Below are 19,729 nucleotides of genomic sequence, written 5' to 3'. Positions count from 1 at the left end.
ACAGAATATGCATGATGAAGAGATAGAAGAAGTTGCAAAGACAAAAGACGCAAGACTCTCAGCATCATAATCAAATTCAAGTGATTCAAGTGAAAGAGTCAGAACAGGATAACACTACATGAAGAACACAAGACACTGTCCATCCAATCTGAAGAAACAATAGCTATACAAGAAGACACAGCATGAATACAGCACAATAGTCACCTAGCACTCTACACAATGCAGGAAGATGTGGACTCAAAGTTTAGGTTGAGCAACAGAGTGTCAGTTCAATGGAAGCTTGCTGTGATCTCTGCAGTGGACTCTTCTTTCCAATAGAAAGGAACCCAAGAGGAAGATATGTCTACTTCTCTACAATGGGAAAACTATAGAAACAAAGATATGCAAAAGAATGGCATAATTTAATGAATGGGAACCACTATTTTCTCGAGATTTTTTTGCTAGCATGCATATTTATAATTTTCTTCTTAGTTTTGCTTCCATGGGTGCTAATACAGAAATGCCTATAGATTCAGCTCCCTAATTTCAGAATTCCTGGTGCCATATAACATCAAGCAAACTACTTCCGTCCAACTCATCTTGGTTAAGAAAAATATGCCAGTTATATATTTTAGATTCAGATCATGACCTTAGGCAGAGAATGAATATACTTGGAAATGTTGCTGTGAATGCCGAATTGCTGACACAATAGGATCCAGCTTTAAGGAATGTAAATCCATATACAGTCAAAAGTCGTTAATTCGGACCTCAAAGCTAAAAACTTTCTGCGCATGCGCCGCGTTGACACATGCGCATAGCCATTTATGCGTGCGCGTAAGACCTTTTACAACTGCGCATATGAGTGTGCGCAAGCGCAGAATACGTTTTTGCGTGCGCATTTTATGTATAACGGATGGTATAAGCTAAAATTATCTAATTATGGATTTCAGTTAATGTTGATGATTGCGTTGTTCCTTAATTTTCGAATTTGATTAGGCTTATTATTTTTTGCAGACTGTAAGAGCAACACTATAAAAGTAAACTTGAACTTTCGATTATGTCAAATAGAATTTCCGATTCTGGAGCTCCCAAAGGATCGTACAAAACGAAAGTATGTTTCGATGTTCATCAAACAAAAAGTGGAATTGCTGCAAAAAATGGTTAAAGACATGAAGAATGTAACAGAGAGGTTAGTGAAAACGAAAAAATTTCGATTGACAAGTTAGTCGGTATTCTCGGCACAGCAATTAACGGGACTTGAACAGCGGAACTTTGTAACTGAACAAGAAATTATGTCCGTTTATAGAATTAAAGAGAAAGTATTATCACATAAAACGAAGCAACTTACATTGAAAGAAATGTTTAAGTAAACAAATAAATATTAAGCTTTTTTTTTTTTTTTTTTTTTTTTTTTTTGTCAATTTTGATACCCTTTAGATCATAATTGTTCTTTATTTCATAAATTACAGTTTCATATTTTTAATTTTAGAATTTCTGCATGCCATCTTACGAGATTTAAACTGATAATCTATAATCCGGAAAAATCGATAATCCGGAATCGCCAAAGTCCCGATGAGTCCGGATTAACGACTTTTGACTGTACAAAAAATTTGAAGGAACTCTAGAAGAACTCTGCTGAAATTGCTGCTGATATCCATATGTACATCAAGGGTGAAAGTGTTGCTACAGGTAAACAAAGAGGATGTTACAACACTCCAAAAGGAAATGAAGTTGCAGTGTGTTTCAAGAGTGTAGATGGCATTCCTCCATCAAACAGAGATATTGTGATACATCCAAGATGTGGTGGTCTCATTTATCAGTACTTTAAATCTTAGCTTGGAACTGGTTGACATATGGAATTTTCTTTCCTTATAGTGATCACGGATTCAGAGTTGGACAGCAGTTTTATAGTCACAGAGGATCTGTATGATAAGACTGCTACAACCCTATACTGTATGGCCGAAAATTGTTTCAGTAATATCTTGCGGATGCATATGTAAAAGTTGGAGGCAACAGAATTGCATACTTCAACAGCTACCAAATGAATCGATGTGGAAACTTAAATAGGTTTTCCTGATCACATTTGGGCCCACCAGCGGCCGAGCGGTAAAGACGCTGAACACTGGTAGTTCGGTCTGAGGTTCGAATCCCGCGAACGGGCTGGCTGCATGGGCGTTTTCGTGGTTTTCCCCATGTGTAACGTGTATACGAGCCAGTTTCCCTTAGAAAGTCCTCCACGAAAGGCATCCCTCCCTTTAGGCAGATAGCCCTCGTGTGCTTTGCCATAATTAAATACACCACATCCTGATCACATTTACAGAGCTGATCAAGCAGCAGGTGTCCACCCTGGAATACCAGTTATACTTCCATCAACATTTATAGGGAGCCCTTGCTGCATGCAGTGAAACTATCAGGACTCTATGGCCATTGTACGTGACTTTGGCAAATAGATCCGCTTTTGACTTACACATACAATTCTAAATGGACAGAAATGACAGAAAACTTATTCTCAGGACAAAAGGCTCATGACTATGTGGACATTGTATCAAGAGAATTTGACCTGAAGAAAACAGCTTTGTTGCACAATTAATAAAGAATTACATCTTGAGTGTGACGGCTGCATATATACACATAACTAAATTTCAAAACAGAGGATTGCCTCATAGGCACCTTTTGTTGGTTTTAGCAGATGATAAAATAAGTAATTCAGAGTGCACTGACTCATTGGTATGTGCTGAACTACCAGATGCTATTCAATATTCTATGCTGCACAATATTGTGAAATCATCAATGATTCAAGGACTCTGCAATGAACCAAACTGTAACACTTCTAGCATGATTGATCGGCATGTTCAAAAGGATTCCCAAAATCATTTCAGGCTGAAATTAAAGAGAATGCAGATGGTTATCCACTTCACAGAAGAAGCGATGATGGAAACTTTATTGTTATTCAAGATAATGTCATTGACAACAGGTGACCTGTTTCTTACAATCTGCATTTATTAAAAAAATTCAATGTCCACATAAATGTTGAAGTATATATAAATAATGTTTAAGCATGTTGTTATAAATGTTGAAGTATGTATGAAGTCAAGCATTTGTATAAATATGTGTATAAGGGTGCTTCTTAAATGCAAGATATGTGTCTGTCCCAGAAGTAATGTGGAGGCAGTTTGAAAGGAGAATGCATTTAGAGTCACACTTCATCATACAACTACCAATTCATTTGGAAAACATGCAACCTGCCTATTTAGCTGAATCAGAAGAAAAGAATGCTTTACAGAGGGCTGCTCAGAGGAATACTATGCTTGTCAGATGGTTTAAATTCAACAGGATATTTCCTGAAGCAAATCATTACCTGTAGGCTGAAATACATAAACATTTCACTTACAGGAATTATTCCTGGCAGAGAAGTTAGACTTGGAGATTACAATCTTTCAAGAATGTATTCTGTTAGCCCAAAAGATGTTCAGCGTTTTCATCTGAGGTTTATGCTGTGTCACGTTATAGGAGCAAAGAGTTTTGCTGACTTAAAAACATATGAAGTTATAAGGTATTCAACATTTAAGAAAGCCTGTCGTGCAAGAGATCTGATGAAAGACAATGAAGAATAGAAAAATTCTCTAATGTAAGCATCAGCTTTTGAAATGCCACAGATAAAACAGCTCTTCTATTTCATCTGTATTTTTTTGCAACCCTATGGAACTCATTGCTCTGTGGAATGAATTTAAAGAGTCCCTTTCTGATGATTTAGCAAGATCTTATGCCATGGAAGACAGTTTCAGCCTTGCATTGAAAAGTACAGAAGACCAGATAGACTGTATTTTACGGACTATAAGACAGCTTCAGCTAACTTTTTTCCTTCAAAACCTTGTCTTCAAAATTCAAGTGCATCTTATACTTAAAATTAATATAAAAATTTCAGTGTTTCATTTAAAATTCCTGCCAGTTTTAAAAATGGCCATATATTCAATGCTGCGGGAAACCTATCTCTATCTGGCAACATTGGATTCAACTTGCAGCAACTGGCAACACTTTCTCCCTTGCGTCCTGCCATCACAAACCCGGAACATTGTCTAACCTAAGATGCATCATTGCAGTCTATGGTGCCAGTGAACTTAAAATGAAGTGATTAGTGTTATCGGTAACAGTAAAATATATTTTTTTAGTAGCTAGTTTCACAATGGAAAAAAATATGATAATATTTATAATCATATTATTTATGATTAATAATTATATGATGTGGGCTATAAGTTGAAAGTAATGCATATGCAGAAGAATATAAAAATAAAGCAGCTGAGAAGCATTTTGGCCCTCCACCAACAGAAAAAACCATTTGTGAGTGGCAGGCAAGTAAAGAACTGAAATAAATGAGAAAGACTAAATGTGGAAATAGAAGGCTGAATGCAAAATGGCCAAAAACTAGAGGATGATGTATTGAAATGGATTCAAGCACGCTGCCAAAATGGCATTGGAATTAATACAAAAATGATTCAAGTACAAGCTTCTAAGCTAGCACTACAGTGGAACTTAACAAACTTGAAGGGTGGAGTTGATTTGTGCTACAGATTTATGAAGTGTCATGGACTTAGCACACGAACCAAAACCAAAATACCTCAGGAAATTCCCCAAGAGTATGAAAAGAAAATATTATCTTTCCATTGCTTTATTATTCAACATCAAAAGAAAACCAGTGTGGAACTAAGCCAAACAGTGAATATGGATGAAACTCCTCTAACATTTGATGTGAGTAACAGAACTGTTGCCATGAAAGGTGCTAAAACTGTAACTATAAAAACAAGTGGACATGAAAAAATGCACTATAAAGTTGTCCTTTTATGTTGTGCTGATGGTACTAAGCTTAATCCCCCAATGATCATTTTCAAGCACAAAACAATGCCAAAACATTCTGAAATACCACCAGCTGCTCTTGTTCACATACTTGACAAGGGTTGGAAGAACAAGGCTGGTATGAAATTATGGATTAATAGAGTGCGGGAGAGAAGGAAAGGTGCTTTATTGAAGAAGAGTTCTCTTCTTGTGCTAGATCAGTTTAGCAGTCATTTGAAAAATTCTGTCAAAGAGAAACTGTGATAGAGAAACACAGAGCTTGCTGTTATTCTGGCTGGGAGGACTTACTTCACAATTGCAACCTCTTGATGCCTCGATAAATAAACCATTTAAAGTGTATATGAGAGAGGAATGAAACAAATGGATAATGGATGAAAGCCAACATGAATTCATGCCAAAGGGAGCTTTAAAATGACCTACAAACAAGTCTGTCAGTGGACAAAACAGTCAAGGTTTACAATGAGAGAAGATATTATTGTTAAATCTTTCAAGAAGTATGGCATAAGTAATGCCCTTGATGGTAGTGAAGACCATATGAAGATGACAGCAATGATGTTGAAAAGGAAGAAAGTTCAGATGATGATTTTCAAGCATTTTAAAGGTCAGTTCATTTTTATAAACTATTTTATTTTATAAAAACGAATTTACCTTTAATTTTTTTTTTTTTTTTTTAAGTCTGGCTTTGCAATCTGGTACAGTCAAAAGTCGTTAATCCGGACACCCATAATCTGGAATGATCTATAATCCGGACCTCAAAGCTACAAACTTTCTGCACATGCGTCAACGCATAATGTGTTCACACATGCGTGTAATACCTTTACGCACGCGCATAATACATTTACGCATGCGCGTTTAACGTATAACAGACGGTATAAGCTAAGCTAAAATTGTTTAATTATCTATTTCAGTATTTCAGTTAATGTTGCAGATTGCGTTGTTCCTTAATCTTCGAATTGGATCTGGCTTATTATTTTTTGCAGACTGTTAGAGCAATTTTATAAAAGTAAGCTTGAACTTTCGATTATGTCAAATAGAATTTCCGATGCTGGAACTGCCAAAGGATCTGCAAAGCGAAAGCATGTTTCGATGTCCATTAAACAAAAAGTGGAACTGCTGCAAAAAATGGATAAAGGCATGAAGAAAGTGACAGAGAGGTGATTTGTTTCTCTAACCATTCCGAAATCTGTTTATCAATTTCACGCTGCTCTGCGGAAGGGGGGAGGATGTTACGACGCGCAATGAACTAGAAGTTGATCTGTCAGCACTGTCCTCATCTTCAAGGCAGATGTTTTTACTTTATTCGGCTTAGAATTCCTCACTAAATGTAGTGTTTCATCTCGATGTACTCCGATATAATTTAAATCAATTTCCTCGTCATTATAAATATGACGAATACACATCAAATAGTTTTCTGGTTGCAATTTTCTAATTTCGACTATGCGTAATGTATGCTTTACGCATGCGCGCATTGAAAGAAATGTTTAATAAAGTAAACAAATAAATATAAAGCTTTTTTTTTTTGCAAATTTTGATACCCTTTAGATCATAATTGTTTTTTATTTCATAAATTACGGTTTCATATTTTTAATTTTATAATTTCTGCATGTCATCTTACCAGATTTAAACTGATGATCTATAATCCGGAATCGCCGAAGTCCCGACGAGTACGGATTAAAGAACTTTGACTGTAATAAAAATAGTAAAAATGCTATTTTTTTTAAGACATGTTTTATAGTCTTTAAATATGTCAGTGCACAATGTTTCGCTGCCTGCGCTTCATCTCCCTCAACTAACATTGAATGATGCTGTTTCTTTTGATGTCTAGCATGAAAGTGAATAAGCCCAATTGCTGAACTAAATGTTGAATGCTGTACAGAAATTTATTTAGGACTCAGTTTTTGAAGTTGTGCAAGATGAGAATCCTAATGAGTTTGCTGGAGGCAGAAAAACCTTTCCTTTCCAAGACAATTGATTCTTGCTGTTCGGGGAATAGGCCATGTTGCTGTTCCCCATGGCATGGACAGGCATTGCTGCTGTGCTGTTGACTGATAGAAGAACCATGCATTCTACTTCTAATTTACCTGTTCCACTTTTGTAAAATTCTTCTTGCTGTGTTAGACAAGATAGTGTCCAAGGAAAATACTAGAAGACCACAAACCTTTTTATATGGAATGAATGCAACATGACACATCACTATGCCTTAAAAGCTCTTGACAGATTGAGATACTTGCCTGGGTAGAATGTTCTATTTGGCAGTAAAACTTTAGTTTTACGAGGAGACTGGAGACAAACATAAGCTGCTGTTAAGCACGGAAACCAAATTTCTGAAAATGAGAGCTGCCTCAGGAATTCCTTCTTGTGGCCACATTTCAGACAGTGCACACTTTCTACAAATATGCAGTTGTGCTCAGAAGAACAAAAATTTTCAAAATGGCTTCTGCAATTGGGAGACTGCCATCTTGAAAATGGCAGTGGCTTGAAGGAAGACATTATTGAAATTCCATCTTTGTGGGTGGTGTCAACAGATCAATAGTAGAAGAATTATTTGGTTGCAGTTATGATTTCGACTTACAAGACTTAGCCAGTAAAGCAATTTTATGTCCAAAGAATAGCAAATCTCTGAAAGCAATTCTCTCCAGATTTCCAGGTCAAATTTTCCTACACTACAGTGCAGACTTTGTTATTTGTGATGATGAATTAGAACAAGACACGTAACAGCTGGATTTCACAAATAATTGCCTTCTGGAATGCCAGCTCATTTTATGAATTTAAAATCTGAAGTTATAGTTATGCTTCTGTGAAATCTAAATTGATCTGTTGAACTCTGCAATGGAAAAAGGCTTATTATGAAGAGAATTAAGCAAAAAGTTTTAGATTGTGAAGTCATCTCTGGAGAGAAGTCTGAATTAAGAGTTTTTATTCCATGTATTGAACTTTCGCTTGCAGATTCAAACTACACCTTTCAGCTCAAGACAGGACAGTTTCCTATCAGGCTTGTGTTCTGTATGACTGTTAATAAGTTACAAGGACAGACACTGAAGAAAGTTGGAATTTGTTTACCTCACCTACTTTTTAGTCATGGAAGCTTTACATCGCTTTTTCAAGATGTTTGCCTATGAGGAATGCTTGTGTTTTACTGAAAGACACCAAGAAGTTAGGCTATTTGACACCAAGCTGTTCTAAAGTATTCAAACAAAATATTATTTACAGGAAGATTCTTCAGTAAAGAAATGAGCCAAGACTATGATAAAGCTGAAGTAAGCCAAGCCAGCATAAAATTGATGAACTGTTTTCATATATTTTCTTTTCAAGTGTACATAAAACATAAATTTTGCTTTGGCAGCTAGTATATATCATAAAATCAGTATGGAATCTCTAAAACAAACAAGTTTTTAAGATTCATAAATATAAAAATAAATCACGCTTTTAAACAAATAATAAATTTAAAAATATAATTTAATTAATCTCATCAGAATTTCCATTCATTTTAAATGTTTTAATATTATTTTTAATTATGGAGAAGTAACTTGCACTTGATATTTAGTAGATTTCATTTAGTTTAGGATTTGTTTAAATTTTATTGGTGTGAAATCAAAATGAAAAAGGTGAATACACTATAAGCTCAGAACACCAATTGATAATTGCTTGATGAGCAGTAATTATGACTTTCTGCAAGAAAGATTTGTTTTGATTCTGCAAAATGTTTCTTAACAAGCTGTTGGCTACTTACAAACAGATTTACAGAAATTTTACAGTTAATTTACAAGCAAAATACATATTTAATAAGTATTTTCTGATTATTCGCACCCTTGTCTTAGAAAGTCAGCAACCACTGACAACTAATTTTCTGCGAAGCTATGATGCAAAAGACAAAAGTGATTTCCGAACAGGGCAGAGCACTATGAATTACATAAAAAAGCAACTAACAAAATTAATAACACAATAAACAAACAGAATAAAACAGCTTTGTTTTTGCTGTTCTCATCAAGTATACAACAATCTGCTTAAGTTAAAAAAAAAAAAAAAAAAAAAAAAAAACGCAGAATTTCAGAAACTCAGCATCACACATAACTTGGCACTCCACACCCTGTTCTCCTCATGTATACAATGACCTTTTTCCACTTAAAAAAGTCACAATTGTATAAATTTGCCATTTCACATACATTTGTTTCTCCATGTATGCTGCAAATTATTTCATTAAAAAAAAAAAAATCAGAGAATTGCACAAATTTTGATCCATAAAATCCGGTTATTTATAAAGTACAGCTCCATGGAATGTGAATCTTTGCCTTCTCTAATGTTATGCAAAATATATACCTCTGAAGAAATTCAACGCTTTCAACGAAATCATCAGCTAATAACAATTTCATTATAATTCTTTACAAAGAAAAAACTGCATCCAGGGTAACAAAAACAAACACTAAAAAGAAGAGCTCGTGTACAATATGCACATGTACATACCTAGGTTAGCACACAAATATATTTTGCTAACATCATAGATTGCCTATTTTAGTGACACAGCACACTGCATCATAAATACATTTCAAGGTGGTATCGATAATCAGAAAATGCCATTTAGGAAATTTAGACATATTTTGAATAATTAAATGTTAAATAAATTACGAACTACTCTTATATGCATCCTCAAGTCGTCAAATTTCTCGCCAAAACTCACGGTGCCATGTCTCTATCTAAATTTTTTGTCTCCATTTCGAACTTTATGCCTAAAATGTCTACAAAAACACTTGCAAAAACCACATTTTGAACACACAATTTAAGCTAAAAATCCAAAACAAAAAATTCCGATAACAAAAACATAAAGTTTCTAACCAAAAATATTTGACAAGAATCCATGTAAACAGCGATATGTTTTAACTTAAAAAAAATCTACGAACTGCACAATCTAGGCAGCAAAACAATCTACGAACTAAGCACACCTCGCTTTTTAATAAATTAACACAACAACAATAGATTTCAAAGAATACCATGTACACAGCATTCTGTTTCAACTTTAAAAAACATCTACGAAATGCACAATCTAGGCACTATGCACTAATCAACAAAATAAACTAAAATAACTAAAATAAATTTCAAACAATTCAAAAAAACAACAATAATGACAGAAATTCATACAAAAAAAAAAAAAAAAAAAAAAAAAAAAAAAAAAAAACAATGAACATAACATTCTACATAATAAGAACATGAATAAAATAAAATACACTTACCATGAATGAATGCATGAATGAGCAGAAATACCAATTTCATGCTGCCTTTAACATGCCGCCACGTAATCACTATCGTATTTATATGACAGCCAGACACACTATCCAGAAAATTCATACTATGGTTCACAAATAAATGTTCAAAACCTTCTTTTCCTAAATCCTTGTAAGATTTCCAGTCATCTGAAGAAATAGTTGTACAAGGCTCAATCCACTCTTTAATACAAGGCATCAGCATTTCCTTATTTCTATCATGCACAGCCACTAAAAATAATCTCCCAGACCCTCTTGCAACCACTCCTCTCATTGCAACATAAGCCATTTCAAAACACGTACAACACGAACCAACGAGCAATTAAAACACTCCAGCAAAAGAATATTCAACGCCAAAAGGGTTGCCATACAACATGCAATCTCGCGAAAAACCAGCTCAGAGCACATATCGCCACATTTGGTGATCTTAGGGCGCATATAAGAGTAGAGCCATACATTAAATCAATACTTTCTGATTACCTGCAGCCATATAAAAAGTTGGCAATTCATTCGTAACTTTGTGAAGTGGTGAAAAACATTTATTTTGCTATCTTTACAGCTAATAATACTGTTCTGTAAATAAATAATAACAAAAAGAAATATTTTATAAGAAAAAAAGCAATTATGAAAAAAGAAAACAAAAGTCCATAATGCTAATATTTACATTTTTACAACTAATGGGTACTTTTTAACAAAATGACAGTTAAATATAAAGCCTTTAAATCAATGTGCAGTAAAAAACGTGTTAGCTGTGCACATTGTGGGTTGACTATTGTCACGTGCATTCTTGAAAATGTGCCAAAAATTTGGTATTTCTACCAAATACTGGAATGAGGAGTGTCAATAATGAGAAAGCATCATTAAATTTCTACTAGTATTTAATAAAACTGGATTTTTAAAATTTTACATGCATTTTGACTATTTTAAAATAAATATTACTATTACCTTAAAAACATTTTTAGTTCCACTGTGGGGATATGTTCTTTCCACTCGCATAGTACATTTAGAATGCATTTGGAAATTTTCAAGCCATTTATGAGCATAATCCTGATTTTTCCCATTTGTTCTAAGTCTGGTCTTAAAATTTGTGTTCTCCGAGTTGAAACTGCATACCATATATTCATAATCACCAGGCAAATATGACTATAAAAGAATTATTTCAATACATTAATGAAACTGTCCAATAAATTTCATATTAATATTACATATGTTACAAATACTTATGAGCATCAACATACACTAAAAGGTTATTATATTAATTGGAAGCTTTTAATGGAGTTCTTTCCGTTTTAAACTATTAAATTCTTAAAACTAAAAATATAATACACAAAATGCTTCGACATTTTGTATGTTTCTCCATAATAAAATGTATTTATTCTAGATTTAAAAATTAAAATTTTGTTTTTTAATACTGAAATATCACAAGATATAAAAAACACAATTAAAGATATCAAAACCAAAAATATTCTAATTAAAATTACTAAAAAATGTATTTCTTAAAACATTTATTAGCTTTAAAATAAGATACCGAGCTCAAAAATACAAAATAGTGACTTCTATTAAATTTGTAACTATAAAACAGTAATTTTAATTAGTTATACAGTCAAAAGTCGTTAATTCGAACACCCATAATCCAGAATGATCTATAATCCGGACCTCAATGCTACAAACTTTCTGCGCATGCGGCGCGTTGACGCATGCGCGTAAGACCTTTATGGCTGCGAATTTGCGTGTGCGCAAAATACGTTTACGAATGCACGTTTAATGTATAACGGACGGAATAAGCTAAGCTAAAATTATCTAATTATCTATTTCAATTAATGTTGCAGATTGCATTGTTCCTTAATCTTCGAATTGGATCCGGCTTATTATTTTTTGCAGACTGTTAGAGCAATTTTATAAAAGTAAGCTTGAACTTTCGATTATTTCAAATAGAATTTCCGATATATATTTACTAATATATAAAGGATATACAAAGTGAAAGTATCTTTTGGAGTCCATTAAACAAAAAGTGGAATTGCTGCAAAAAATGGATAAAGGCATATCCTTTGTTTATCTAAACTTTGTTTATCTTTAACGCCATGGAGCGCAATGAATTGGAAGTTGATCTGTCAACACTATCCTTATCTTAAGGACAGATGTTTTTATTTTATTTGGCTTATAATTGCTTACTAAATGTGGTATTTCCTCTCGATGTACTCCGTCTTTGATATGATTTAAGTCAAATGCCTCGTCACTATAATTCGCTTCCGATAGCGAAGAAAGTAACAGAGGTTATTGAAAACGAAAAAATTTCGATTGACAAATTAGTCGCTATTCTCGACACAGCAATTATAGGACTTGAACAGCGGAACTTTGTAACTGAACAAGAAATTATGTCTGTTTATGGAATTAAAGAGAATGTATTATCACATAAAAAACAAAGCAAGTTAAACAACTTACATTGAAAGAAATGTTTAATAAAGTAAACAAATAAATATTAAGTTTTTTTTTTTTTTTTGTAAATTTTGATACCCTTTAGATCATAATTGTTCTTTATTTCGTGAACTATGGTTTCATATTTTTAATTTTATAATTTCTGCATGCCATTTTACCAGATTTAAACTGATGATCTATAATCCGTAAAAATGGATAATCCGGAATCGCCGAAGTCCCGATGAGTCCGGATTAACGACTTTTGACTGTACTACCATACTTACTCACGTAATAGTCGCACTCCCCGTTTTGCAGCACAAAAATCATTAAAAGCGTATGATATAGTGTAGTAAATTTCCCCGCATAATAGTCACATCGGGACTTTCACAGTGAAAAATTGGCAAAAAAAGTGCAACTATTATGCGAATAAATACGTTAATTTTAAAATGATTTTTATTATATATTAACTATTACCAGAAACTCTTATTAGTGCTAACTGGTATTTTTTTTGGCATTGATTTTCCCTCTATTTTGGTAATGCATACTTCTTGAAAATAAATATGGAAACATACAATAGCTTTCTTTTGCACACTCAGTTCTTGTCAAAGTTTGGGTGACAGTAGCATCTTCACCAATGATAAATATCTGGTTGTAACGAAAGTTTACCACCAAAAAATGTTCTTAATAAAGTTAGGAAAGTCTATGATTTTCTGCCAACATTTTGGTAATTTTTCAAAGTCTTTGATCCATAAATTTTGTGGCCATGAATCCAAAAATAGATCAATCTCATTTCAGACATCCTCTGCAGAATGGAGGATAGCACCAGCAAGATGTAGCTGCAGGTGTGTAAAAAGTTAGAAATCCAAAGGTGCGATGTCGGGGCTATATGGTGGGCATGGCAAAAGATCCCATTCAAGTACCCACAGTTCAGTCATAGAATGCAGACACATGTGGTTTTGCATTACCTTGATAGAACATTACCTTTTTGCGCCAGAACTCAGTTCGATGTTTTTCCTTGATAGCAGCATCAACATGGATTAGCATCTCACTGTACACCTTACTGTTGAGGGTTTTACCTTTTACCAGATACTCTTTGTGGATAGAACCATGGCAATCCCACCAGATAGAAAGCATAATCTTTTAGTTAGTCAAATTTCACTTTGCGACGCTGCTGACAGGGTCACAGGTGGCAGACCAACACCTTTTTCACCCTGTGTTGTTGAAGTAAATCTACTTTTCATCACAATCGATGATCTGGTCCAGAACTTTGTCTTTGCGTTGATATTCAAGCAGATTTGTGCAGGCCTAAACATGTCTATCCTTACCTGCTTGAGTCAGCTCATGTGGCACCCAGCAATTGAAATTGCACATCAAGTGTATGCGATGCATAGTGTGACTAATAGGCCTGACACTAACATCTAACTCTTTAGCAAGCACTTAAGTGGTTGCATACTGATCTTCTTCCGCAAGTTTTTGTAGGCAGGTGCCATCAATCTCGGTAGGCCAGCCACAGCACTGTGCTTCTTGAATGTCATAGTCCTTGAACTTTTGGTATCAAACCTTCACAGTGCGATATGATACAGCATTAGTACCTAAAGCTGTACATATGATTTGGTGACATTCTGTAGTTGACCTTTTGCAATAGAACTGGAATTAAATGATGGTTCTAATCTGGTAGCAATGATAGTTCCATTTCAGACACCTAGAACTTAATGGTGAGAAATTTTTTTTTAAACAACACAGTGTTCTAAAGCAAGTCTCTTTCCTTCAACTTCCAAAAATTGTTTGACAAAATATGATTAAACATGCTAACACGAATAGTTTGTGCAGACAATATTTGCAGTGGCAGCAAACTTTCGTTAAAATTCGATAAATCATCTGCGATTTTTAAATGTGATCTGGATCCTTTTGAATGATTTCCCTTAACTTAGTGAAGGCTTTATTTTTTTTAAGTTGCATTACCATACGCTTTTTTTAGTTTTCTATAATCACAAAAATGCATTATAGATATTACTCTATGCAAATAAGAATATTTACAAATATTCAGTAATACTTTGAAATTCTGGAAATGTAAAAAACTTCTAATTCATTATTTGGCAATACAACAATGACTCAATTTGTTCCATTATAAATAAATAAAAATAATAATTAAATGCAAAATAAAAGTTTTTAAAAAAAGAACTCTAACTGGAGACGTTTGGGATAATCTACACATATTAAGATTTAAGACTGTTATACTGTATTTCCAAATTTAAAGTTGATACAGACAAACCAATGCTATTTTTTATATTAGCATCTAAAACTGATTTATTTTCAAAGCAATTTTATTATTTTAATCCTTCTGTTTTCAAGCGGGTGGTGATTGTCAATCACTGTTACTGTTTTCAAACACAAAATTAATAATACTCATTAGTACTAAAACTACAAATTTGTTCAGATATAGCACATATTTAGGTCAGAACAAAAACTTGATAGTAGCAAGACATAAAAATCTGTACCAAATGTATTTCACTCATATAGCACCAAATTCATACAAAGTATAGAGGCCATTCATTCTATTTAAAACATAAAAACAAAATACAATGACAGGAAAATTAAAAACTTCTGAAGGATATATCTTATTTACTGCATGCAGAAGCGCAATAAACTACAGCATTTTAATCCTCATTCTTTCTACTCTGACATTAGTTACATGAAATCGAATATTACATGATGACAATATATGGTAGATATATATTATCGAAACCACCTTAGTAGAAACCAATAAATTTTCAGAATGCGCATGATCTGGTAACTATGCGCATAAATATTCATAAAGTAACCAAGCTTATTAACAATTCTTCAATCAAACATCACCATCTTCATATGCATTCTTCTTGTATTTCCAGTTCTAATTTTCTTTTATAAAGAAATCGTGACTTTTTTTTAATCAATTTCAAAATATGTGCTTGTGGAATTTACCAGCAATGGAAGAAACAGTGCTAAAACTTCTAGAGGAATGCAATGTGCTGCAAAATTGCTAAAGGGAACAATTGTTTTGAATCTGTTGTTAAAGCGATCATCACTAATTTCCATCATAAAAAAAGGTATAAAAACTAGCTTGTAAGGAGATTTATTTTTGATTTTTAGATATATACCTAACTACAATGTAATACTGAATGATTTAAATTCACTTAGTTCAAAAACAAGTTTTTTCTAATACTTGCGCAATAGCCCTGCTGCCGATAAAAGAATTTCGAACACACACTCCGAGTAAGACACAGAAGAGAACACTTTACGAACATCCCATTAGAAAGAACGTAAGCATTTTCTGGCCTTTTATATTTCATGTACATTTCACATTTCATTATTTCTTATTATATATACAGTCAAAAGTCTTTAATCCGGACTCGTCGGGACTTCGGCGATTCCGGATTATCGATCATCAGTTTAAATCTGGTAAGATGGCATGCAAAAATTATAAAATTAAAAATATGAAACCATAATTTATTAAATAAAGAACAATTATGATCTAAAGGGTATCAAAATTTACAAAAAAAAAAAGCTTAATATTTATTTGTTTACTTTACTAAACATTTCTTTCAATGTAAGTTGTTTAATTTGCTTCGTTTTTATGTGATAATACTTTCTCTTTAATTCTATAAACAGACATAATTTTTGTTCAGTTACAAAGTTCCGCTGTTCAAGTCCTATAATGCTGTGTCGAGAATACCGACTAATTTGTCAATCGCAATTTTTTCATTTTCAATAACCTCTGTGTCACTTTCTTCACTATTGGAAGCGAATTATAATGACGAGGAATTTGATTTAAATCATATCAAAGACGGAGTACATCGAGATGAAATACTACATTTAGTAAGGAATTATAAGCCAAATAAAATAAAAACATCTGCCCTGAAGATAAGGATAGTGCTGACAGATCAACTTCCATTTCATTGTGCGCCGCGACATTCCCCCCCCCCATTAACTGAAATAGATAATTCGATAATTTTAGCTTAGCTTATACCGTCCATTATACATTAAACGTGCATGCGTAAACATATTATGTGCATGCGCACACACATATGCTCATGCGTGAACGCATTATGCGTTCACACATGCATAGAAAGTCTGTAGCTTTGAGGTCCGGATTATAGATCATTTCGGATTATGGGTGTCCGGATTAACGACTTTTGACTGTACTTCAATTTCTTAAATTTGATTTGTTTTTGCAAAGATAGCATTGTTATGTTTCTTATTCATCTCATGTTTATTTTAATTACATTGAGTTCTATTTCATAACTCCAGTTAAGATTACTACTGTTTATTATGTTTATTTTTATAAAAATAGTCTTGAATTACCATGCATAAAAGCGAAGGTCTTGGGGGACATTTACTCAAATAGTTTGTAAATTTTACTACATAAATTGGCTTTTCACTCAAAATTTTTCAAGAATCTTATATTAGAGAAAATGTTTCATTCAGAATGAGTTCTTTGTTACTATATTGGTTACAAATCCCATCACTTCACGGAACTACAATTTTGGCCTAACTTAATTTGCCAGTTTGGCATAATCATTCTTACTTGAGTAAAAGAGGAAACACCTTCGCATTTATTAATTATTGTTTATTGAACGGGAGTTGGTTCTTTCCCCTTGAAAAGTCAACTAATTTCTGATCAATAGCGATAATTATTTGTTTTGTTTTTTTTAATTTTTAATTTCTTTTTCAAAGTTTGAAATTTTGTTATTCATGATTTAAATTCAAGTCCGCTTAAAAAGTTTTTTTTCATGGTTTACATTCAAGTTCCTTTAAAAAACAATTTTCTTAATTAATCTTCCTACTTATGGGTTCTTTTATTTTGATACATTCTACTAAATTTATATTAGAAGATAATATAATCAATATTTCTTTAGTAAATAACTACAATGTAAAATAAACGTAATAATATTTATACAGATAATAAGTAACTTTTTGCAATTGCACTGAATGATGACTCAAGTCATTATACTTTTTCATTAGTAAAAACTACCTAATTGTGCCACAAAGACTGTGTTAATACCAAATATACTATACAGTACAAAGACCGTAATTCGGACTCGTCAGGACTTCGGTGATTCCGGATTAGGGTTTGTTTCCGGATTATAGAACATCAGTTTAAATCTGGTAAGATGGCATGCAGAAATTATACTATTAAAAATATGAAACCGTAATTTATGACATAAAAAACAATTATGATCTAAAGGGTATCAAAATTTATATAAAAAAAGCTTAATATTCATTTTTTTACTTCATTAAACATTTCTTTCAACGTGCGCATGTGCACGTAATGTATGCACATTCTTTACGTGCATGCTTAATGTATGCGCATTCTAAACACGCATGCATAAAAATTGTGGCTTTGAGGTTCGGATTATAGATTATTCCTGATAATGGACTTCCGGATTACGGACTTTGTACTGTATAAGGACAAATCATATATGACTGAACTGAGAAACCTTGTTGATGACTGTTGAGGTACCAGCTGTAGAAACAAATATTGCCTTCCACTCCAAAATGACAAATTCCTGTTCTTTTCTGAGCCCGAGCTTTAAGCATTTCACTGACAATTAAAGCTCAAGCTTTGCGGGACATGCACTTATGACTGAAGGGAAAATCATAAAACTGTTTTTTACCAGCAACATACCTCTAAAACTGTCACTTAACTTTCTGAAAAAATAATCTTTCAACAAGATCAAGTTCTACCTCTTTGCCAATAATTCTTAGTCATTCTTATATCAACACTTCACAGTAGAAAGAACTGTTCACTACACAGCCTTCCCAAATGATCAAATCTGAAAGAACTGCATAATTTTAGAATCCTTGAACTACAAAATTTATGCTGCAAATGACTCCAACAATGAAACTTTGCAACTGAATAAGAAATTATGTCTGTCTATAGAATTAAAGAGAAAGTATTAGCACAAAAAAACGAAGGAACTTTAACAACTTAAAAGAAATGTTTAATAAAGTAAAAAAATAAATATTACGTTTTTTTTTTTTTTTTTTTTTTTTTTTTTTTTTGTAAATTTTGATACCTCTCAGAACATAAATGCTTCATTATTCCATAAATCACGATTTCATATTTTTAATTTGATTATTTCTACATGCCATCTTACTAGATTTTAAACTGATTATCTAATATCTGGAAAAATCCTAAATCCGGAATCGTAGAAGTCCCAATGAACCCAGATCTGGGACTTTGTACTGTATTGAATTTTATTTACTTTTTAACTACATTTATTAAAAAAAAACCCTATTAAAATCATAATCTAATAAAATTTCACAGTTTAAAATACATGCAATTTATGATACTGATTCTTAAACAATATTAGGTCAATAACGCATTAAAAACTACAAAACATTTATGTTTTGTAACAATAACACCCAACAAAATATTTATGCATCTTTTTAATTTAAAACCTTCCCAGACATTTTGGCTAATTGATATCGATTTCCTTCTGTTTAGGAATCTTTCTTGTCATTTTTTAAATTACCAATTTTAAATTTACAATGTTACAGTGTTTAAAAAAAAATCACCAAAAAATTCCCAGATCTCCGAATTAAAAATTTTCAATAGAAACTGATCTTAAAATTGCCAAGATGTTGATAAGTTACCAAATTTAGAATCATTTAATAAAAGAATTCAAATCCCCAAAAGCAAAAAGTTGTTTAAGAGCTCTTTATTAGAAAAAATTAAATACTTTCGAAATGCACACGTTTCACTTCTTGCTCAGAGAAACTCGAGTATCCCACCATTTACTCGTATATTAGAAATAGAAGCAAATTACAATTCATGAACCCATTCAACAGATAACCATATTTGTCAGTGAATCGCCAAAAATATTCTTCCAAAATGCTAACTCACACTCAAAATGGCAGTTGTAAAAACAGACAGAAATTTCATATGATTAAAATTACAGACCTTCTGCCAATTTTGGCCAAAATTAAGGACTTTTAAGGACCAAAAATTGATTCCCAAAAACCTAAGGACTTTTAAGACTCTTAAGGACCATACGAACCCTGCAGGTGTTTGGGGAAGGTTTTCTTGCTGCATGATGACAGCATTTTAAAAGAACTCTGAATTACTTAAATTCAGGTTATTGAACTACTTATCATATGAATCTGGTATAAAATATATAAGTATATAATTACTAAAAATCAAATTAATAATTTAGTAGAAATATTGAACCATCTCAGGAAGATGTGCA

General features: G+C 32.7%; 1 protein-coding gene across 1 annotated transcript in view; it reads right to left on the bottom strand.

Annotated features, from left to right (window-relative positions):
- LOC118190927 (uncharacterized) overlaps positions 1-19,729 on the bottom strand; it is a 54,977-nt gene that overhangs the window by 32,860 nt on the left and 2,388 nt on the right. Inside the window, exon 2 of the mRNA XM_035361753.2 lies at positions 11,031-11,228. Coding sequence (XP_035217644.1) covers positions 11,031-11,228 — 198 coding nt within the window. The remainder of the gene's footprint in view (positions 1-11,030; positions 11,229-19,729) is intronic.

Source organism: Stegodyphus dumicola, chromosome 7 (assembly GCF_044657685.1).
Source record: "Stegodyphus dumicola isolate Sdum_Otavi_A_Nest chromosome 7, ASM4465768v1".
NCBI lineage: Eukaryota > Metazoa > Arthropoda > Arachnida > Araneae > Eresidae > Stegodyphus > Stegodyphus dumicola.
Note: the sequence above shows the minus strand (reverse complement) of the source record. Positions and strands in the feature narration are given on the sequence as shown.